This window comes from Solanum stenotomum, chromosome 1 (genome assembly GCF_019186545.1).
Source record: "Solanum stenotomum isolate F172 chromosome 1, ASM1918654v1, whole genome shotgun sequence".
NCBI lineage: Eukaryota > Viridiplantae > Streptophyta > Magnoliopsida > Solanales > Solanaceae > Solanum > Solanum stenotomum.
In genome coordinates, this window is record NC_064282.1 from 96191955 (window position 1) to 96214120 (window position 22166).

At 35.9% G+C, this 22166-nt stretch overlaps 5 protein-coding genes across 5 annotated transcripts; all 5 read left to right on the forward strand.

Moving 5' to 3' along the window:
• Positions 1 to 492: 492 nt before the first annotated feature.
• Positions 493 to 5533, forward strand: LOC125853495 (uncharacterized). The gene is made up of 8 exons (XM_049533191.1): positions 493 to 903; positions 1968 to 2062; positions 2455 to 2558; positions 2848 to 2948; positions 3030 to 3133; positions 3482 to 3919; positions 4493 to 4624; positions 5299 to 5533. Exons 1-8 carry the CDS (start codon positions 670 to 672, stop codon positions 5456 to 5458), a joined length of 1368 nt encoding a protein of 455 aa, XP_049389148.1. The 5' UTR covers positions 493 to 669; the 3' UTR covers positions 5459 to 5533.
• Positions 5534 to 6714: 1181 nt separating this feature from the next.
• Positions 6715 to 9044, forward strand: LOC125853738 (peroxidase 57-like). The gene is made up of 2 exons (XM_049533474.1): positions 6715 to 7309; positions 8145 to 9044. The coding sequence occupies exons 1-2, from the start codon at positions 6737 to 6739 to the stop codon at positions 8892 to 8894; spliced, it is 1323 nt and encodes a 440-aa protein (XP_049389431.1). The 5' UTR covers positions 6715 to 6736; the 3' UTR covers positions 8895 to 9044.
• Positions 9045 to 10866: 1822 nt separating this feature from the next.
• On the forward strand, positions 10867 to 12168 carry LOC125859891 (putative late blight resistance protein homolog R1B-23). Its single transcript, XM_049539744.1, has one exon. The coding sequence runs from the start codon at positions 10867 to 10869 to the stop codon at positions 12166 to 12168; it is 1302 nt and encodes a 433-aa protein (XP_049395701.1).
• A 4807-nt stretch (positions 12169 to 16975) lies between these two features.
• Positions 16976 to 19767, forward strand: LOC125859901 (putative late blight resistance protein homolog R1B-17). The gene is made up of 2 exons (XM_049539755.1): positions 16976 to 19611; positions 19726 to 19767. The coding sequence occupies exons 1-2, from the start codon at positions 17017 to 17019 to the stop codon at positions 19765 to 19767; spliced, it is 2637 nt and encodes an 878-aa protein (XP_049395712.1). The 5' UTR covers positions 16976 to 17016.
• Positions 19768 to 20683: 916 nt separating this feature from the next.
• LOC125859910 (putative late blight resistance protein homolog R1B-23) lies at positions 20684 to 22166 on the forward strand. Its single transcript, XM_049539767.1, has 3 exons — positions 20684 to 21048; positions 21567 to 21686; positions 21779 to 22166. The coding sequence occupies exons 1-3, from the start codon at positions 20684 to 20686 to the stop codon at positions 22164 to 22166; spliced, it is 873 nt and encodes a 290-aa protein (XP_049395724.1).

Below are 22166 nucleotides of genomic sequence, written 5' to 3' on the forward strand. Positions count from 1 at the left end.
CTTCGTCGAAAAATTATATTATATAGCTTGATAAAATACTTCCACCCCTTGACTTCTTCGTAGATTTACTTTTTTTATATTTTGACATCTCTTAGTGAACCACTTGTACAAACAAATAAGACAAGATGAGAAAAAAACAGGATAACAACGTGATCATTCCATGTAATGACTTTTTTTTTATCATTACACAATATCAAATTTAACAACAATAATATATTTAGTGTTATCACACAAGTGGGATATGATGAGGATATTGTATAGAGCAACAATTTTTGAATGACGCTCGCGTCAAGTAAAACATATCAAAATAACAAGAGATCTACACACACGTTATATTCACAATAATAACAATACAATACGATACAATATAACACGACAATCCAAACAAATGCAAGGATTTGATTGGTCAATTTTGGAAACGTGAAAGTGGTGGAAACAATTCTCAACAAGCTCTATAAAACCCCAAAGAAATGGAAACCCAAACGTGTTTTTCTTCATTTCTTTCTCCTCTTTCCAAGAATCACCATTTTTGAAGAAACAAAAGCTCCATTTTATTCTGTTTTAATTCATTCTAGGGGCTTCAAAAAGTTGTGGGGTGTTCTTGTTTTCTCTCAATTTGAGCATTTTTACAACTTTTTTTTTGAGAAATTTTCACTAAGGATCTGTAGAATGATAGTGAAATGGTGGGTAACAGCATTTCAACTGACAGAGCTATTTGTGAGTTCTTTGGTTCATTTGAGTTATGGGTTTTACTTATTTAGCACAGCCGTCGCCGGTGATGTTTCTCAGTCAGTGAACAATTGGATTTTCAAGCCAAAATTTGAGGGTAACAAAGAGATAAAGAGTTTAAATGATTTGCCTCCTATAGTTTTGGTTCATGGAATCTTTGGTTTTGGCAAAGGGGTAAATGCCCCTTTTTCACATTTTCACATTTTCACATTTGGGGTTTTCCTCTATTACTAATATTTTTCGATTTTAGTGTTACCTGTTGTTTTCTTTGCTTTGTTTGTTGTACTATTTGTGGCTGCTAGTGTTCTTTTCTCTTTTTTGCTTCACTTGAGATGAGGGTCTATTGGCAATAACCTCTCTATCTCCGCAAGGTAGGGGTAAGGCTACGTATACATCACCTTCTCAAGGCTCCACTTGTGAGATTATACTTTGTTTTGTTTAGGTTTTCCCCTAATTTGTCCTTGTAGAATAGGAAATTGATCAATTTTGTTATTCGTTTGCACGTTTTGGTTCATTCATAGTCCTGTCATTAACAAATCAGTCTCATATTTGCAATTGTCATTAATGGAGTTTCAGTTTGAAATGAGTGGACTCCACTTGTGAGATTATACTGAGTATGTTGTTGTTGTTTTGTTTGGGTTTTCCCCTAATTTGTTCTTGTAGAAAAGGAAATTGATCAATTTTTTTATCCGTTTGCACGTTTGGTTCATTCATAGTCTTGTCATTAACAAATCAGTCTCGTATTTGCAATTGTCATTAATGGAGTTTCAGCTTGAAATGAGTGGACTCCACGTGTTCAAATTCTTCGATAAAAAGGATCAAAATTTAATCAGGCTTTTTCCTAATTTGTCCATGTAGCATAGGAAATTGATCAATTTTGTCATGTGTTCACACATTTGGTTCATTCATAGTCTTGTCATTAACAAATCAGTCTCGTATTTGCCATTATCTTTACTGGAGCTTTAGCTTGAAATGAGTGGACTCTACGTGTTCAAATTCTTCGAGAAAAAGGGTCAAAATTTATGCTTCTTTGATTATGGTTTTAAATTACTCGAGTTGGAGTTCCGTTAGGGGTTAAAGGTAAAAATCAAACCTTTGTATAGCTCCAGAGTATAAAGTTGCTCAATTTCGAATAATATAGAGGGAACTTTGACCCTTTTTTCTTCCCTATACAGATGCTACATTTATTTATTCTTATTGTCATGTGGGCTTGGAAATGTAATTTTTTTTTTTTGTAGAGATTGGGAGGACTTTCGTATTTTGCTGGTGCAGAGAAAAAGGATGACAAGGTTCTTGTTCCAGATTTGGGTTCGCTAACTAGCATATACGACAGGTGAATATTTTCTATTTTTTTTTGGTTTAATGCTTAATTATCTTCTCTTTGCTATATTGTGTTATTGTTAAGGGTCACATACTGGTTGAGGATGAGCTGTTCACTTCATGAGTTAGTTTTTGAGGATGAGCTATCCACTTCATATGAATAATAATACATCTAACCAAACAGGTTTTCCTACTAACCTTACGAGGAGCTCTAGGAACTCTGAATAATTGTTTGAACGATGAGCTCTCGTACATGAGGGGCATTTTGAAAACATAGTTAAATAAGTAAAAATGTGCTTTCCATAATTGCTTAAACTTTTAGATGAGATTGTCACTTATGTCAATAGTTATACTGTTTTTCTTGTTCTATAGTTTTTGCAACAATTGATGGATTTTAGATTTCAGGGCTCGTGGATTGTTCTATTATTTGAAAGGAGGGCAAGTTGATTATGGGGAGGAGCACAGCAAGGCTTGTGGACATTCCCAATTTGGACGAGTTTATGAACAAGGTCAAAATCTTTTACTTCATCTATATAACTCAGTCCCAATGATATTATTTCCTTATAAGTCCGTTATGAAAATGACTACACATTTGTAAATTTTGAAACCTTGAACTTTTCACTTTATACTAATGAATGACAAGTTTTTATAGATACACAAGTGTTGTGACATGTTTAAGATTGCATATTTCAAAAACCGTTCTTTCTTTCTTAAACTTTGTGTCAAACTAAGCCATTAAAGAGCTATCGCATTTCCATCTTTCTGGATCAATGCCTCACTTAACAAAAAAGGAAGCAGGGTACTACCCCGAGTGGGATGAAGATCACCCTATTCATTTTGTGGGGCATTCAGCTGGAGCACAGGTTGTTCGAGTTCTGCACCAGATGCTGGCTGACAAGGTAAATTAGTGCACATTCAATTGAAAAATTGTGACACCTAAAATAACCTGTTCGATGTTAACCTCAAGCTTACTGTGATAGGCATTCAAGGGTTATGAGAACACTTCAGAGAACTGGATCTTAAGCATAACATCATTATCTGGAGCACTTAATGGGACAACCAGGACATACTTCGATGGAATGCAGTAAGTTTCTGATAGTTCTTAGTTATTGCAGTTTAACCTTTTTTTGATCAATTATTGCCATGTGAACAATTCCAGGGAAGTGATACCTCAGCTATAAATTTGATCGAGCTCTGAGTTAATATATCAAGTTTTTAGCTTTGATTTCCTATATGATTTTTGAGTACATAGTTCTTGAGGAGGCACCCAATGCACAGAACATGTAATTACTCCATTACATTATGGTGATTTGCATGAATTCCACAGTCAACGCTATCATCTGTGTTTAGCTTTCTTAAAAATTATATTTTTTCCAGTTTACTTAGACTTGTAAAACTGCATTTTGCTGAATTTGACTGAATTCTTCTACAGACCTGAAGACGAAAAGTCGATAATGCCTGTAAGTTTGCTCCAACTTTGCCGCATTGGAGTAATAGTTTATGAGTGGCTCGACATTCCTTTGATGAAGGACTATTACAACTTTGGGTTTGATCACTTCAGTATGACCTGGAGGAAAGTTGGTATCCGGGGTCTTCTTGATTACCTTTTAGGGAATGCTGGTCCATTTGCTTCAGGGGACTGGATACTTCCTGATCTTACCATCCAGGGGTCAATCAAGTTGAACAGACACTTACGTACATTTCCGCAAACATACTACTTCAGCTATGCTACCAAGCATACCACAAAAGTTACGGGTTTTGCAGTTCCTTCTGGCATTCGAGGGATACATCCTCTGCTATTCATTAGAGTCCTGCAAATGAGCCAATGGCGGCATCCTCAAGATGTTTCTCCTCCGTATAAGGGCTATAGGTTCGTGTCTATTACTCCTCTGTTTCCACTCTACTTAGATAGATGAAGATACATTATAGTGCAAGCCCTATTCACTTGAGTCTTATTTCTAATTAGTCAGCAAGATTTTGAAACTCCCTTAGTAAAAAATTTCTGAAGCATCGAGTATTGTAATTGAGGGACTGTGTGTTATGCCTTGCTGCTTTACACTGAGATCCTACCCCCATTGGGTTATATTCTCATGACAAGTTCTTGTGGGTTGTTAGACTAGTTCGTAGATTTACATGAATGACTGATGTACACTGTGCCAAAATAGAGATCTTGTAACATCACTTTCAGTTGATTTAAGACTTTTTGCTAATTCCTTGGTAAAATGTAGATGCCTTTGAACAATCTGTTTATGATCAGTTTAGAGTCATAAGTTTATTATCTGACAATTTTCAAATCCAGTTACTCAAAGGCACCATTAAGTACTCAATCAAAATTATATAAGTATCATATGCGGAAGCATTATGGAGCGACAAATAACTGATTCAATACTAGCAATAACTTGTTTCATCATCTCATTGTTTTTATTTCATCTAATACATGCAGGGATGAAGATTGGTGGGACAATGACGGTGCTCTCAACACCATATCTATGACACACCCTCGTTTGCCGGTTGAACACCCTAGTTGCCTTGTTATTAAAGATTCTGATTGCCAGCCGTTGCAACCTGGCATCTGGTAGGTGACCAGTCAGATTCTGCTCTTGCATTTATTCAGCCAAATTACCAATATAGAGTTCCTCTTCTAATTCTGTGTCCATAGATCAACTAGACAGTTGTCATGTTATTGTCTTCATTCATGTCATAGTTTTTCTGGTTATCAAGAATTGAGGTTTTCGAAATTTGGAATTTTATTTTATGATAAGCGATTGTTATAGCCATCTTTTCATTGTGAGAAGAATCTTAACTCGAATGTGATCCTTTCTTCTCATTAGGATTTAATGTAGCGTCGATCATACTTCTATAGAATCCCAGAGCAGAACCTAGTAATATGATTTTATGTGATGATGGCTTAGTTTTATGACCTTACTCATTTTGGTGTCAGATTTTAGTGAACATTTATGCCAAGGGTCTATCAGAAACAACCTCTCTAACTCCCAAGTTAGGGGTAAGGTCTGCATACACTCTACCTTCCCCATAGGTACCGATATCAATTAGATGGATACATCCTATGTTGCTCGGACTTTTTAAATATGATGGCTTGGATGTGTGTCGGGTCTTCCATAAGTAGTGCATTTTTAAGGATCCAATGCGGGTACAACAACATTTTGGAGAGTCCGAGCAACACATGCCAATCAGGTTATCACTCGTGTTGTTTAAGGCAGCAGTATTGATAGTTCCTCTCATGTGCAGGTACTATAAAATAATAGAAGGCGACCACATTCTTTTCGTTGTGAATCGCGATAGAGCTGGAGTTCAATTTGATTTGATCTACGACAGCATATTCGAGCGCTGCAGGAAACATGTCTTAAGAAAGACAACAACACTGCCAAACCAAGTACCTCCTGAATAGTCAGCAAGATACTTCTCTCATTTGTTTATGAAATACTGCATTATCACATTCTTTGTAATTCTTTTACACACTGACGAAAATCTATTTCGCAAATGAAATGGATTTTACGGTCAATGTCTCTCACATTGTTCTTGTCTGTATGTAATTTGCAACTCTGTTGTGTGTGTGTTGTTGTGGGGGGGGGGGGGGGGNGGATGTGACTTGAATAGAGATGTAAGTGACACTTGATTTGCTGTAAAAAGATGAATATAGAATTCCACAAGGAAAAATTTCTACTCTCATTATGAACTCAATGATTTTGTTCATCTCAATCGTGTAAATGTCTTGTAAGTTTTCAAGTATGTGATGCATATTACTAGTACTAATAATAGTAGAATATCACTTTCTTGCCAGTTTCACACCTCAACTATCAATTGTTCCCCTTTTCCCCTTTTCTATTTGAAGTTTGAACTATAACACTACGTGTTATAAACACTTAGTTGAGTAGATGGTGATAGTTCAGGTCGGAAAAGGGAACAATTGATAGTTAATGTGTGAAACCTGTGAAAAAACGATAGTTGAGGTGTGTTTTTGACCATTATGTCTACCCTCCGCATCCACACGCGGCAGGTGGCGGATGTATTCGTAATGCTACGGGTTCGATCAACACCAGTATTTGTGAGCGCGTGAAACAACAAAAGTTCAACAAATATTAGATTCCAAACTCATAATTTTAAAAGTATAGCGAGTCCAGTAATAAAAAATCGAACCCATAAAGTTAAAATCTTAAATTTTCTCTCAATAAAAGGGAGAGAGAAGGAGACCTTTAGAGGACTTGACTGAATAAAAAACGATTTTTTTCCTTATTTTGGAGCAACCATTAGTATAATCATATATTTTTCAACTATTTGACTAGTTTGAGAGCATTTTTAAGCTAGTTGACCAACAACAAGATCATTTTTGAGTAAAAAACATAACGAAGGGTAAAATTAACCTAATTCGAATAGTTCAAAAGTATTTTCCGCCCTTTTACTTTCTAATAAAAAACTTTGAAGAAGTTTATAAGGAACTTCCTATTGTGAGGGTGAAATTTTTCTTTAATTAGTTAAATTGAATTCATTGGTTCTCAAAATTTTAACCATTTATTTCCTTAACTGAAATAACTACCAAGAAAGATCTTTACCACCAATAACCTAAAAAGCCTTCTTTTTTTGTTCTCTGAAATTTATTTATTTATAAGATCATCCAAAAAAGCTCAAATTGAACAAACATTTATCATCATATCACCTTAAACAAATTATGGCAGCTAAGGTTGGGATTTTTGCAGCTATTTTACTAGTTTGCGCGATCCTATTACCTTTGCTAGCCTCATCATGTCCCAATCATCGTCCTGAATTTCTAGAACATGATTCTAGTAAGACAGACGTAACGATCCATGGTGACAATAATAATGTTGTTCATGCCAATGTCAATGACATCGCGATTCCTAGCTCAAATTATGAGACAAGGAACGAAAGGTCCTTAAAGGAAAAGAAAAAGTCGAATAAGAACAAGAATAAGAATAAGAACAAGAAGAACAAAAAGGAAATGAAGTCTCATGAACACGGTTTTGAGGCTTTCAATTTTGAGCATCCCCTAATAGGAGGTGGCCACCATGGATATCCACATGTTTTTCCTGGATATAACGTAGATCCAATTACAGAAGAACACGAACAACAAGAGATTTTAGGGGGATTAAGAGAGGGATTTTATCAAAATACATGTCCTCAAGCAGAGCAAATTATCAAAAATGGCCTAATTAGAGCCTTACAAAATGACTCTACTATTGCTGCTGCCATCCCTAGACTTTTCTTGCATGATTGCTTTGTCAAGGTAAGTTACTCACCACTCTATGCAATTATTCATAAATTCTAAAAAAATATTTTGCACATTTTTTTGGAAAATGAAAAAAAATATTTTCAGGTGTTTGGTTAGAGAGAGCGAAAAATTGATAAGTATTTTAGCATTTGAGAGAATTGATGAAGAAAAGTAAATGATTTTTCTTTTATCTTTAGGTGAAAAATAGTTTAGGACTACCAAACACCACAAAATGACTACTATGTTTCAAAAAATATTTTATTATAGGGAAAAGGGTTAAATATACCCTCGAACTATTGTAAATGGTATGCAGATACCCTCCGTTATACTTTTGGGACATTGGTGTCCCTGCCGTCCAAAAACTAGAACATATATACCCTTTATACTAACGGACATACACGTGTCATAATCTTTTCCACTGACTCGACATTTATTAAATATCGAATCGATGAATAAGATTGTGCCACGTGTCCCTATTTAGTGTCTTCGGTTAGAGTGAAGGACATATATGCTCTAATTTTTGGACGGCAAGGGCACCAATGTCCCAAAAGTATGACGAAGGGTATTTACATACTATTTACGGTAGTTCGGGATATATTTGTCCTTTTTCCCTTAATTATATACCAAACATATCCTAAGACAATCTTTAAGTTTAATGTTTGCAACCATGAAAATAGAGTTTAAGTTTTATACACAAACAATGTAAGAAATATTTAGGTCATCTAAACGACAACTTAAGACTTACTTAATAAAAATTCATTGATAACTCACTACAAAAACATATTAAATTACACAGATGATCATAAAAATTCTTTATACTGTTAGTGTACGTAACTTATCATATATACAGGGTTGCGATGGGTCAATATTTCTCGATACAACACCAAGTGGTGGGAAAGTAGAGAAGTTATCTCCGTCAAATGGCATTACAGTCAAGGGATTTGAACTCATTGACGAGATCAAAGCAGAACTCGAAGAAAATTGCCCGGGCATTGTCTCTTGCTCTGATGTTTTAGCCTATTTATCTCGTGACGCCTTTGTTGCATCGGGACTCCCGCATTACGAGGTGTCTGGTGGACGACGTGACGGCATGGAATCACGCGTAGAAAACGTCGTTGGCAACCTCCCATTGCCTGATGATACAGTAGACCAAATGATTCAGCTTTTCAACAGAAAAGGCCTAAATGCTGAAGATTTAGTTGTCTTAATTGGTGCACACTCAATTGGTGTAGCTCATTGTTTCAACTTTCTTTATAGAATGGACACACCCGAGAAGGCGCAAATGGTTGATCCGCGACTTGGCGGTGTTATGAAATTTACATGTACTAGCCAAATGAGTACAATAGCGTTCGATGCAACAACACAATACAAAATGGACTCAGTATTTTACAAGCAATTGTTGATGAAAAAAGGCTTACTCGAATCCGATCAAGTTTTGACACAAGATATAAGAACAAGGGGATTTGTCCAAAGATTTAGTAATGATGAAGTGGGGTGGTTTAACAAATTCGGCGTGGCAATGAACAAGCTTGGGGCGGTAGAAGTGCTCACCGGAAACCAAGGGGAAATCAGGAAACAATGTCGAGCTGTTAACTTATAATAAGAGTTTAACTTGTATACACTGACTGACTCTAATTTGACAATGCTCTAAATATGTATCACAATTTGGATGATTAATTTTTTTCATATATCTTTTTTCGCCATCGGTGCAAGAAGATGTAATTTGCTCATTCAAAACATCATCATAGACAAAAAAAAGGACCTACTCGAATGAGATGAAGATTTTTTTTTTTACTTTCCTATTTCACTTGAGAATTTTTTCGTTTTATTTGTATTTTTCTTGTTGCATCCTCATGTGTTGGAATTTAGTCTTGTGTGGTTCTTTAAGTCGATGCATAATCCCAATGGGACTAGGAGTAACTTTCGCGGATATATGATATGGTTTAGTCTTGACAAATCGAGGGCAAATCAGAAAATAGTGTCGATCTGATAGTGTAAAATTTCTTTACATTGTTGGTTTATATAAGTTGAAGTCGACTGAAAATTCGATATATGTAGTAAAGATCATGGACCTGGTGCATCGCAAATGCATCACCAGATTTAAAACAAAAATATAGAGTTTGAGCCTAAAAGTTACTAGGTTCTGCCAAATCTGTAACCACAATCCGTATCCTTGGATGATGGTTCTCCTTCAGCAGACTCTACACTTTATAGGCAGGTCAATGGCTCATTGCAATATCTCAGCTTCACACGGCCTGATATATGCTTTGCAGTAAGCAAGCTTGCGCAATTCCAACGCTCTCCATCAGCTAAACATTGGCAAGCAACAAAGAGGTTTCTTCTTTTTCTGAAAGGAGCGATAACCTATGGACTTCACTTCAAACATGGTAACTCTTCTCAGTTACTCGCCTACTCAGATGCAGATTGGGGTGGTATTCCCGACACTAGACACTCCACTTCTGCTTATATTATTTTTCTTGGAAAGAATCCCATTAGTTGGTGCTCCAACAAGCAACGCACTGTTGCCAGATCTTCCACAGAGGCAGAATACAAGGCTGTAGCAAGTGCTGTAGCTGAGTTGAACTGGTTAACCAACCTACTTCAAGAACTTCGGGTCAAGCTGCCTTGTCCTCCTAAGCTTTTTTGCGATAACATTGGTGTCACTTACCTATGTCGTAATCCAGTTTTTCACAGTCGAATGAAACATGTTGCAATTGACTTTCATTTTGTCCGTGACCAAGTGGAAAGTAGACAAATTTCAGTTCATCACATTCCAACTTGAGCTCAACTAGCAGATGCATTAACTAAAGCACTTCCCAGAAGGTCCTTTGTCAGCAACATTGGTCTCAAGAAAATTGAGCCAATGTTGAAGGGGCATGATAAGGATAAGGATGTAGAGTCCTAGTACGTTAGTATGTTTGAGTTATACGTAGTTATTTCCTCTTCTCTTTAGGTTTCTTATGTCCAGCAAACTCCTTTCTCATATATACTTGTACATGTATAAATATCACACATTGTATTAATAATACTCAAGCTTTCATAACCATATTCAACTCTTATACTTCTCAGCTAGAGTTGGGAGTAGGGTCGCTATAAATTAGTTTCATTTCAATGTTTTCGATATTGGTGTTTAGTCCAATCAGGGCAAATAAAAATAATTGGTGCCTTTTCAAGTAAGTAAAAGTTGTCCATCAGAAGAAAGGGAAAATCTTAAAGAATGGGGAGATTATTATATTACACCTACTCCTCTGATCTAACTTTGTTTTAATTTATTTAAAAAAATTGTTGCCTTTTCAATTAAGTAAAAGTTATTCATCAGAATAAAGGGAATATATTATGAAATGACAAATAAAATGGAAGAATTATTGTATTATTACACCTACTCCTCTGACTTTGTACAACAAGTTGATGGATTAAAAATTTGTGACAAAAAATTGTTAAAGAGCTTAGCAGCTTTATATTGTGATACTTTGTGAATATTAAGTTCAAATCTCTATATATTGATATCCTTTTCATCTTGTGAAAGGTATTTCAAGTGAAAATCTTTGTGTATTTGATATCTTGAGTAGTCGATGGCAGCTTATAGCGCGGTGATTTCTCTTCTTCAAACACTTGAGCAATTTCAGCAGAGAAATCCAAACCTCGTTCAAGGTCAAACTGCTAAAACACTCGAATCCCTTCTTGATACTGCTCAATATTTTCAAAATCTTGTTGATGAAGCTAGCAAGAGTAGATTTGATCTCAAAAAAATTAAGTCTTTGGAGGAAATAATAAGAGATGCTGCTAGTTGTGCAGAAAATGTTATTGAAAGGAGCTGGACATGTGGAAATGCATCTGAAAGTTCACTAAACAAGAATTTTCTACCGGTTGTTGAAAGAATCGATACAATAAAGAAGGAAGTGATGGAGATTGTTTCTGATTTTAGTACTAGCACTCATGATATTGACGATGATCATATTCTTGAATCTGCTGGGGATTCATTGAGTGATACTTCTAGAAGTAATCGAATGCTGCAACATTTGGAAGATGGTATCGTGCACGGACTAGATGATGACTTGGAGATAATAGTTGAAAGATTGAAAGGAGCAATGTCGGATCTAGATGTTGTCACAATAGCAGGCATGGGTGGGATTGGCAAAACAACACTCGCTAGAAAAGCTCATGATCATCTAACAATCAGGTATCATTTTGATATTCGTGTTTGGATTACAGTATCTCAAAAGTATGGAAGTAGAAATGTGTTGTTAGAAGCTTTACATTGCATTTCAAAACAAAAAAATATTGACATTGGAAAAAATTATGATGAAAAGGATGACAACGAATTAGCCGACCTAGTGCAGAAAAAACTAAAGGGCCCAAGATACCTTGTTGTTGTTGATGATATTTGGAGTACGGATGTTTGGGATAACATAAGAAAAATATTTCCCAATTGCAACAATAGGAGTCGAATCTTATTGACTACTAGGGAAACAAATGTAGCAATGTATGCAAATCCTGTTAGCCCTCTTAAGATGAACCTCTTGAATTTAGAAAACAGTTGGAACTTACTTTGTGATAAGGTGTTTGGACCAAAACATGATTTCCCTCCCGAGTTGGTAGAAATTGGAAAGAAAATAGCAGAAAAATGTCAAGGACTACCCTTAACAATTTCAGTGATTGCGGGACATCTCTCAAAAGTGGCCAGGACATTAGGAAGTTGGATGGATGTTGCTCGAACTTTAGGTGAAATCATTGCTAGTCATCCAGATAAATGCTTAGGAGTGCTCGGTTTGAGTTACCACCATTTGCCTAATCACCTCAAACCCTGCTTTCTTTCTATTGGTGGTTTTCCGGAGGATNGTAGAAAACGTCGTTGGCAACCTCCCATTGCCTGATGATACAGTAGACCAAATGATTCAGCTTTTCAACAGAAAAGGCCTAAATGCTGAAGATTTAGTTGTCTTAATTGGTGCACACTCAATTGGTGTAGCTCATTGTTTCAACTTTCTTTATAGAATGGACACACCCGAGAAGGCGCAAATGGTTGATCCGCGACTTGGCGGTGTTATGAAATTTACATGTACTAGCCAAATGAGTACAATAGCGTTCGATGCAACAACACAATACAAAATGGACTCAGTATTTTACAAGCAATTGTTGATGAAAAAAGGCTTACTCGAATCCGATCAAGTTTTGACACAAGATATAAGAACAAGGGGATTTGTCCAAAGATTTAGTAATGATGAAGTGGGGTGGTTTAACAAATTCGGCGTGGCAATGAACAAGCTTGGGGCGGTAGAAGTGCTCACCGGAAACCAAGGGGAAATCAGGAAACAATGTCGAGCTGTTAACTTATAATAAGAGTTTAACTTGTATACACTGACTGACTCTAATTTGACAATGCTCTAAATATGTATCACAATTTGGATGATTAATTTTTTTCATATATCTTTTTTCGCCATCGGTGCAAGAAGATGTAATTTGCTCATTCAAAACATCATCATAGACAAAAAAAAAAGGACCTAGTCGAATGAGAAATGAAGATTTTTTTTTTTCACTTTCCTATTTCACTTGAGAATTTTTTCGTTTTATTTGTATTTTTCTTGTTGCATCCTCATGTGTTGGAATTTAGTCTTGTGTGGTTCTTTAAGTCAATGCATAATCCCAATGGGACTAGGAGTAACTTTCGCGTATATATGATATGGTTTAGTCTTGACAAATCGAGGGCAAATCAGAAAATAGTGTCGATCTGATAGTGTAAATTTCTTTACATTGTTGGCTTATATAAGTTGAAGTCGACTGAAAATTCGATATATGTAGTGCAGATCATGGACCTGGTGCATCGCAAATACGATCACCAGATTTAAAACAAAAATATAGTTTGAGCATAAAAGTTACTAGGTTCTGCCAAATCCGTAACCACAATGCTAGCTCTGCCCCCGAGTCTTACCTAACTAGTGTAGAAATTCTTAACAATCCTATTTCAGCAAGAAGTTAGAGTTTAAAATGTAAGATTTCTTGTAATTTTACACAAAAGTCTTTTTTTTTAGTCAGATCTCTTATATAGGTAGACGCGGAGCTACAATCATCACCCTTTGACGAAAAATTATATTGTGTGTATATATATAAGTCAAATAATAGTTTACGTACATATATATATCAAATCTTGCTCAACAACTAGTTGAACTTATGCGAAAACAAACAAATAAAAACAGAGAAAAGGTATATTTTCCGAGAAGTATTTGATCTGTATCGTTGATAGGCGTAGAGGATAGATAATGATTTATGCCAAGAACTGAACATTAGGTTATTGTGAGCTCAAATTACAATACATGTGTGATTTATGAAACCTTCGATATGCATAATAGAAACCTTATTCATTTTGAACTATCACATAACACAAAATAAATACTCGTACATCAATAGTTATGGTTTACAAAATACTAAAGCACGAATTGGCAAGACTTGCATTAAACATGTTTATTCCTAAAACAAAAATGTAGCACATGATACTTTTCATAATCAAAATGAAAATGTTCTACATTTGGAAGATAACGTCGGATTGTCCCTCAAAATAAGCTTCAATCCCTTGCATATATGCAAGATAAAAGTAGAACCTGTCATTTTAATTTCAATGAGGATAAGTGTTACAAAGACGGAGTAATTAAGTCGTAATCTAAAACTTACACTAAGTGCTATTTATGGATGTAGATCTTAAGGCAATTGTTTCCCATGTCCTCTTGTTCTTGTTCAATCTTTCGTGCAGAATCCTCAACACCAATGCCACACCGATATATCTCAATCGACTCCAAAGTACAAATTTCTCCCAAATCTATTGGAATTTCATTAAGGTTGTGGCATTTCTTCATAACTGTTGAAGTGTGTGACCATCTCATCTAATTTGATCTCAGGACCTCTGTCTGCTCTGATACCATGTTGAAGTGTGAGATCATCTCATCTAAAAACTTAAACTGTTAGAGAAAGCACACTTTTATTATTTAATTATATTCTCAACAATAACAAGGAATTTTAGATTTGGAAAGTACAATGCTTAAGATTTAGTTCGTGAAATAGCAACAACTTTAGTCTTTCGAATTTGTCTTCATCACTCAGACTCCATACTTGACCATTGGCTGCATGATCTTTAAGTTTGAGCTCTTCAAGATTTGGCAACATGACAAGAATTGACATATCTTCCCAAGGAAAATATTGAGGAACAATCTGACGTTATCTCGCAAATGAACATTTGGATTTTGAAAAGTAATATCTTTCTTTTATGTTCTTATCCTTTGTTAAATTTTTGTTCAAGGAATAAACATGTTTTATGCATGTCTTGCCGATTTCTGATTAAGTATTTGTAAACCATAGCTATTGATGTATTGCAATAGGAGTTCGAAATGAATAACGTTACTATGGGAAAAGGTAGAAGTACCTCCCTAGACTATGACCCAAATCCCAGAGACACACTTTAACTAAACTAAGATCCTATTACCCCCCTGAGCTCGTTTTTTTTTGTAATTTTTACACCTTTTTGGCTTACGTGGCATCCAAATATATCCCACGCGCCTCAACTGCGTGGAGTCACGGGGTGTGCCACATAAGCCAAAAGGTGTACAATATTATATATAAAATGAGTTCAGGGGGGTAATAAGACCTTAGTTTAGTTAAGGTGTGTCTCTGGGATTTCGGTCATAGTCTAGGGGGGTACTTGTACCTTCTCCCACGTTACTATTATTCATTGTCAATGGATATAATTAAGAATCGAAAGCTTCATACTTGGATCTGTTTTCTTTTGTTCATATATAACTTCTTCGGGTTTTTTGGCTAAATACTCAGATAGCCCCTTAAACTTGACACGTCTCGTTAAGTAGTCATAAAAACTTATGAAGTGACCAGTTAGACACTTGATGTCGTATAAAATGTGTCTTTCAAACACAAGCTTGTCTTATCTTATCATGTCCTAATACTAAACATTTGGTATATGTCAAGCTAGAGTGTTTATCGGTCAGTTTGGCACGTTCTTTGGTGAGTGAATCAGAAAGGATCTCAAATATTGGTCGAGCGGAATTTTTACACATGAAAAATGAATGTAGGTGGAGGGTGCTTCTCAACTAGAGTTGGGTCGCTATAAATTAGTTTCATTTCAATGTTTCGATATTGGTGTTTAGTCCATTCAGGGCAAATAAAAATAATTGGTGCCTTTTCAAGTAAGTAAGAGTTATACAGCATGCTCATGGATTGACTCTCACACAAAGTAGCTTCATTGCGGACATATTCAGCAAGTTCAATATGCTGGATGCAAACAGTGTGAGCACTCCTCTGTCCACAAGTGATTGTTTTATCCTTGGATGACGGTTCTCCTTCAGCAGACACTACACTTTATAGGCAGGTCATTGGCTCATTGCAATACCTCAGCTTCACACGGCCTGATATATGCTTTGCAGTAAACAAGCTCGCGCAATTCCAACGCTCTCCATCAGCTAAACATTGGCAAGCAACAAAGAGGCTTCTTCGTTATCTGAAAGGAACGATAACCTATGGACTTCACTTCAAACATGGTAACTCTTCTCAGTTACTCGCCTACTCAGATACAGATTGGGGTGGTATTCCCGACACTAGACACTCCACTTCTGCTTATATTATTTTTCTTGGAAAGAATCTCATTAGTTGGTGCTCCAACAAGCAACGCACTGTTGCCAGATCTTCCACAGAGGCAGAATACAAGGCTGTAGCAAGTGCTGTAGCTGAGTTGAACTGGTTAACCAACCTACTTCAAGAACTTCAGGTCAAGCTGCCTTGTCCTCCTAAGCTTTTTTGCGATAACATTGGTGTCACTTACCTATGTCGTAATCCAGTTTTTCACAGTCGAATGAAACATGTTGCAATTGACTTTCATTTTGTCCGTGACCAAGTGGAAAGTAGACAAATTTCAGTTCATCACATTCCAACTTGAGCTCAACTAGCAGATGCATTAACTAAAGCACTTCCCAGAAGGTCCTTTGTCAGCAACATTGGTCTCAAGAAAATTGAGCCAATGTTGAAGGGGCATGATAAGGATAAGGATGTAGAGTCCTAGTACGTTAGTATGTTTGAGTTATACGTAGTTATTTCCTCTTCTCTTTAGGTTTCTTATGTCCAGCAAACTCCTTTCTCATATATACTTGTACATGTATAAATATCACACATTGTATTAATAATACTCAAGCTTTCATAACCATATTCAACTCTTATACTTCTCAGCTAGAGTTGGGAGTAGGGTCGCTATAAATTAGTTTCATTTCAATGTTTTCGATATTGGTGTTTAGTCCAATCAGGGCAAATAAAAATAATTGGTGCCTTTTCAAGTAAGTAAAAGTTGTCCATCAGAAGAAAGGGAAAATCTTAAAGAATGGGGAGATTATTATATTACACCTACTCCTCTGATCTAACTTTGTTTTAATTTATTTAAAAAAATTGTTGCCTTTTCAATTAAGTAAAAGTTATTCATCAGAATAAAGGGAATATATTATGAAATGACAAATAAAATGGAAGAATTATTGTCTTATTACACCTACTCCTCTGACTTTGTACAACTAGTTGATGGATTAAAAATTTGTGACAAAAAATTGTTAAAGAGCTTAGCAGCTTTATATTGTGATACTTTGTGAATATTAAGTTCAAATCTCTATATATTGATATCCTTTTCATCTTGTGAAAGGTATTTCAAGTGAAAATCTTTGTGTATTTGATATCTTGAGTAGTCGATGGCAGCTTATAGCGCGGTGATTTCTCTTCTTCAAACACTTGAGCAATTTCAGCAGAGAAATCCAAACCTCGTTCAAGGTCAAACTGCTAAAACGCTCGAATCCCTTCATGATACAGCTCAAGATTTTCAAAATGTTGTTGATGAAGCTAGCAAGAGTAGATTTGATCTCGAAAAAACCAAGTCTTTGGAGGAAATAATAAGAGATGCTGCTAGTTATGCAGAAAATGTTATTGAAATGAGCTGGACATGTGGAAATGCATCTGAAAGTTCACTAAACAAGACTTTTCTACTGGTTGTTGAAAGAATCGATACAATAAAAAAGGAAGTGATGGAGATTGTTTCTGATTTTAGCACTAGCACTCATGATATTGAAGATGATCATATTCTTGAATCTGCCGGAGATTCATTGAGTGACACTTCTAGAAGTAATCGAATGCTGCAACATTTGGAAGATGGTATCGTGCACGGACTAGATGATGACTTGGAGATAATAGTTGAAAGATTGAAAGGAGCAATGTCGGATCTAGATGTTGTCACAATATCAGGCATGGGTGGCATTGGCAAAACAACACTCGCTAGAAAAGCTCATGATCATCTAACAATCAGGTATCATTTTGATATTCGTGTTTGGATTACAGTATCTCAAAAGTATGGAAGTAGAAATGTGTTGTTAGAAGCTTTACATTGCATTTCAAAACAAAAAAATATTGACATTGGAAAAGATTATGATGAAAAGGATGACAACGAGTTAGCCGACTTGGTGCAGAAAAAACTAAAGGGTCCAAGATACCTTGTTGTTGTTGATGATATTTGGAGTACGGATGTTTGGGATAACATAAGAAAAATATTTCCCAATTGCAACAATAGGAGTCGAATCTTATTGACTACTAGGGAAACAAATGTAGCAATGTATGCAAATCCTGTTAGCCCTCATAAGATGAACCTCTTGAATTTAGAAAACAGTTGGAACTTACTTTGTGATAAGGTGTTTGGACCAAAACATGATTTCCCTCCCGAGTTGGTAGAAATTGGAAAGAAAATAGCAGAAAAATGTCAAGGACTACCCTTAACAATTTCAGTGATTGCGGGACATCTCTCAAAAGTGGCCAGGACATTAGGAAGTTGGATGGATGTTGCTCGAACTTTAGGTGAAATCATTGCTAGTCATCCAGATAAATGCTTAGGAGTGCTCGGTTTGAGTTACCACCATTTGCCTAATCACCTCAAACCCTGCTTTCTTTCTATTGGTGGTTTTCCGGAGGATTATCAGGTTGAGACTTGGAGATTGATTCGATTATGGATCGCTGAAGGTTTTATTAAGAGGCCGGGAAGTGATAAAAGCTTAGAGAAAGCGGCAGAAGATTATTTGGAGGATCTTATCAGCAGGAATTTGATAATGGTTAAGAAAAAAAGATTCAACGGTGAGATAAAAGCATGTGGAATGCATGATCTGCTCCGTGAATTCTGTTTGACTGAAGTTGAAAGAACAAAGTTTATGCATGTTGAGATAAGTGACATAGTCCCTACTACTCTTTCAACACAAAAGCATAATCGCTTCAGTTTTCAGATTCATGGTAACTTAGATGATCATTGTTTCGACATATTACCCTCCGTTGCTAGATCTATCTACTTATATCCGAAAAATCGATATTTTGCAAATCTTAAAGTTTTCTCCCATTTCCACCATCTCAGGGTATTGGCCATTTTCCTTGAATATGGAAGTTCTTGTTCATTTCCACCAGAAATTACAAAGTTATGTCATTTGAGATATCTCCAATTTCGATCTTTTGATAATCTTCCTGCATCAATCTTAAAGCTTCGGAATTTGCAAACTCTAATTTTTGAGAGTCAACATAAATATACACCAGTTTTACCAGAGGAGATATGGATGATGAGGAATTTAAGGCATTTACATGTGAGGAAAGCCTGCATTTTACTACTTCCTAGTAGGAAAAGTATCTTAAATTTAGAGGAACTTTCTAACTTATGTTTCTCCTGTTGTACAAATAAAATCTTTTCTAGCATTCCTGATCTAAAGAGATTGATCGTCCATCATCGATATTCATCTGCTTTTTCAGTCAATATGTCCAACTTGACAAAACTCGAAGCATTGAAGTGTGTTAGTAAGTGCTTTTGGTTTTCAACGCCTCCGATCTCCATCAAGCAGTCTTTTTTCCCAACATCACTTAAGAGGCTGACTTTAGACGGCGGGTTTTGTTTTCCTTGGGAAGATATTTCAACTCTTCATGTCATGTTGCCGAATCTTGAAGAGCTCAAACTTAAAGATCACGCTGCCAACGATCGTGTATGGAGATTAAGTGATGAAAACAAATTTGAAAGCCTTAAGTATTTGTTATTTCATGGCCTTAATCTTAAGCACTGGGAAGCTAGCAGCAATAACTTCCCAAATCTAAGACGCCTTGTTCTGAAGAAATGCACCAAACTTAATGAAATTCCAATAGATTTTGGGGAAATTTGTACTCTGGAGTCGATTGAGTTATATCAATGTGGCGTTGGTGCTGAGGAGTCTGCAAGAAAGATTGAACAAGAACAAGAGGACATGGGAAACAATTTTCTTAAGATCTTCATCCATGTAAGTTTTAGATTTCTCCAAAATAAAAAAATTCATTAATTGCTCCGTCTTTGCAACAGTTTACCTCCTTGAAATGAAGACGATGACTCTACTTTTTATCTTGCATATATGCAGGGGATTGAAGCTTATTTTGAGGGACGATCTGGCGTTATCTAGCAAATGAACAACCTTTTAATTTAGATTTTGAATAGTAATATCTTTCTTTTATGTTCATGTCCTTTGTTAAATTTTTGTTTTAGGAAACAAGCATGGTTAATGCATGTCTTGCCGATTTGCAATAGGAGTTTGAAATGAATAAAGTTTCTATTGTTCATTGCGTATGAGTATTATTAAGAATCGAAAGCTATTCATACTTGGATCTGTTTTCTTTTGTTTATATATAACTTCTTCGTTTTTTTGGCTAAATACTCAGATAGCCCCTTAAACTTGACACACGTCTTGTTAAATAGTTATAAAAACTTATGAAGCAACTCGTCTAAAATGTGTCTTTCAAACACAAGTATCTGATGTGGCCGGCATTGTGTCTCACAGTAAATTTTAAGCGTGTGGGGATTATATCTTTTCAGCTTTTTTCTAATTATAATGGTCAAAAGTATTTCAATTTTTGAGTTTCATATTTGAACTATCATCAACTATTTATCAAAACACACCTCAACTATCAGTTGTTCCCTTTTCCTACCTGGAATTAATATCACCATTGTTAGGTAGGAAAAAAGGGAAATAATAAGAGATGCTTCTAGTTATGCAGAAGATGCTATTGAGATGAAGATTTGTGAAATCAAAATCTGGACATGTGGAAACGCACCTGAAAGTTTACTAGACAAGCATTTTTTACCGGTTGTTGAAAGAATCGATACGATAAAGAAGGAAGTGATGGAAATTGTTTCTAATTTTAGCACAAGTAGTCATGATATTGATGATGATCAAATTCTTGAATATAGTGAGGATTCCTTGAAGGGAACTTCTTCTAGAAATCGGAAAGAAAATAGCAGAAAAATGTCAAGGACTACCCTTAACAATTTCAGTGATTGCGGGACATCTCTCAAAAGTGGCCAGGACATTAGGAAGTTGGATGGATGTTGCTCGAACTTTAGGTGAAATCATTGCTAGTCATCCAGATAAATGCTTAGGAGTGCTCGGTTTGAGTTACCACCATTTGCCTAATCACCTCAAACCCTGCTTTCTTTCTATTGGTGGTTTTCCGGAGGATTATCAGGTTGAGACTTGGAGATTGATTCGATTATGGATCGCTGAAGGTTTTATTAGGAGGCCGGGAAGTGATAAAAGCTTAGAGGAAGTGGCAGAAGATTATTTGGAGGATCTTATCAGCAGAAACTTGATAATGGTTAGAAAAAAAAGATTCAACGGTGAGATAAAAACATGTGGAATGCATGATCTACTCCGTGAATTCTGTTTGACTGAAGTTGAAAGAACAAAGTTTATGCATGTTGAGATAACTAACATAGTCCCTAGTACTCTTTCAACATAAAATCATAATAATGATCGTCGCTTCAGTTTTCAGATTCCCAGTTACTTAGGTGATCCTTGTTTCGAGATATTACCTTCCGTTGCCAGATCTATCTACTTATATCCAAAAAATCTACATTTTGCAAATCTTAAAGTTTTCTCTCATCTTCGCCATCTTAGGGTATTGGCCATTTTCCCTGAATATGGAAGTTTTTTTTCATTTCCACAAGATATTACAAAGTTATTTCATTTGAGATATCTCCAAGTTCGATCTTATGATAGTCTTCCTGCATCAATCTCAGAGCTTCAGAATTTGCAAACTCTAATATTTGAGGGACATGATTATGAATACAGACTTTTACCACAGAACATATGGATGATGAGGAATTTGAGGCATATACATATTAGGGAAACCTGCTATTTACCAAGTCCTAGTAGGAAAAGTATCTTAAATTTAGAGGAACTTTCTAATCTATGTTTTTCTCCAGTTGTACAAATGAAATTCTTTCTAGCATTCCCGATCTAAAGAGATTGATCGTGCATCATTCAGCTTTATCAGACAATCACATCATTGATACGTCCAACTTGACAAAACTCGAAGCATTGAAGTGTGTTAGTAAGGACTTAATGTGTTTGAAGCTACCGATCTCCATTAAGCGGTCTTTTTTCCCAAAATCACTTAAGAGGTTGACTTTAGCAGGCTGGTTTTTTTTCCTTGGGAAGATATGTCAACTCTTGTCATGTTGCCGAATCTCGAAGAGCTGAAGCTTAAATATCATGCAGCTTATGGTCAAGTATGGGCATTGAGTGATGTAGACAAATTCGAAAGACTTAAGTTTTTGTTATTTTGTGACCTAGATCTTGGGCATTGGGAAGCTAGTAGCGATAACTTCCCAAATCTAAGACGCCTAGTTCTGAAGAAATGCAACTACCTTAATGAAATTCCAACAGATTTTGGAGAAATTTGTACTTTAGAGTCGATTGAGTTATATCAGTGCAGCATTGGTGTTGAGGATTCTGCAAGAAAGATTGAACAAGAACAAGAGGACATGGGAAACAATTGCCTTAAGGTCTACATCCATATATAG

Excerpts from the sequence above, each read along its gene's own strand:
- LOC125853738 (XM_049533474.1), top strand. The coding sequence starts at position 6,737 with ATGGCAGCTAAGGTTGGGATTTTTGCAGCTATTTTACTAGTTTGCGCG. Across the intron at positions 7,310-8,144 it reads TGCATGATTGCTTTGTCAAG|GGTTGCGATGGGTCAATATT; the intron begins GTAAGTTACTCA and ends TCATATATACAG.
- LOC125859901 (XM_049539755.1), top strand. The coding sequence starts at position 17,017 with ATGGCAGCTTATAGCGCGGTGATTTCTCTTCTTCAAACACTTGAGCAA. Across the intron at positions 19,612-19,725 it reads TTCTTAAGATCTTCATCCAT|GGGATTGAAGCTTATTTTGA; the intron begins GTAAGTTTTAGA and ends GCATATATGCAG.
- LOC125853495 (XM_049533191.1), top strand. The coding sequence starts at position 670 with ATGATAGTGAAATGGTGGGTAACAGCATTTCAACTGACAGAGCTATTT. Across the intron at positions 2,063-2,454 it reads CTAACTAGCATATACGACAG|GGCTCGTGGATTGTTCTATT; the intron begins GTGAATATTTTC and ends TTTAGATTTCAG. Across the intron at positions 3,920-4,492 it reads CCTCCGTATAAGGGCTATAG|GGATGAAGATTGGTGGGACA; the intron begins GTTCGTGTCTAT and ends TAATACATGCAG.
- LOC125859910 (XM_049539767.1), top strand. The coding sequence starts at position 20,684 with ATGGATGTTGCTCGAACTTTAGGTGAAATCATTGCTAGTCATCCAGAT. Across the intron at positions 21,049-21,566 it reads ACTGAAGTTGAAAGAACAAA|TTGTACAAATGAAATTCTTT; the intron begins GTTTATGCATGT and ends GTTTTTCTCCAG. Across the intron at positions 21,687-21,778 it reads ACAAAACTCGAAGCATTGAA|GCTGGTTTTTTTTCCTTGGG; the intron begins GTGTGTTAGTAA and ends TGACTTTAGCAG.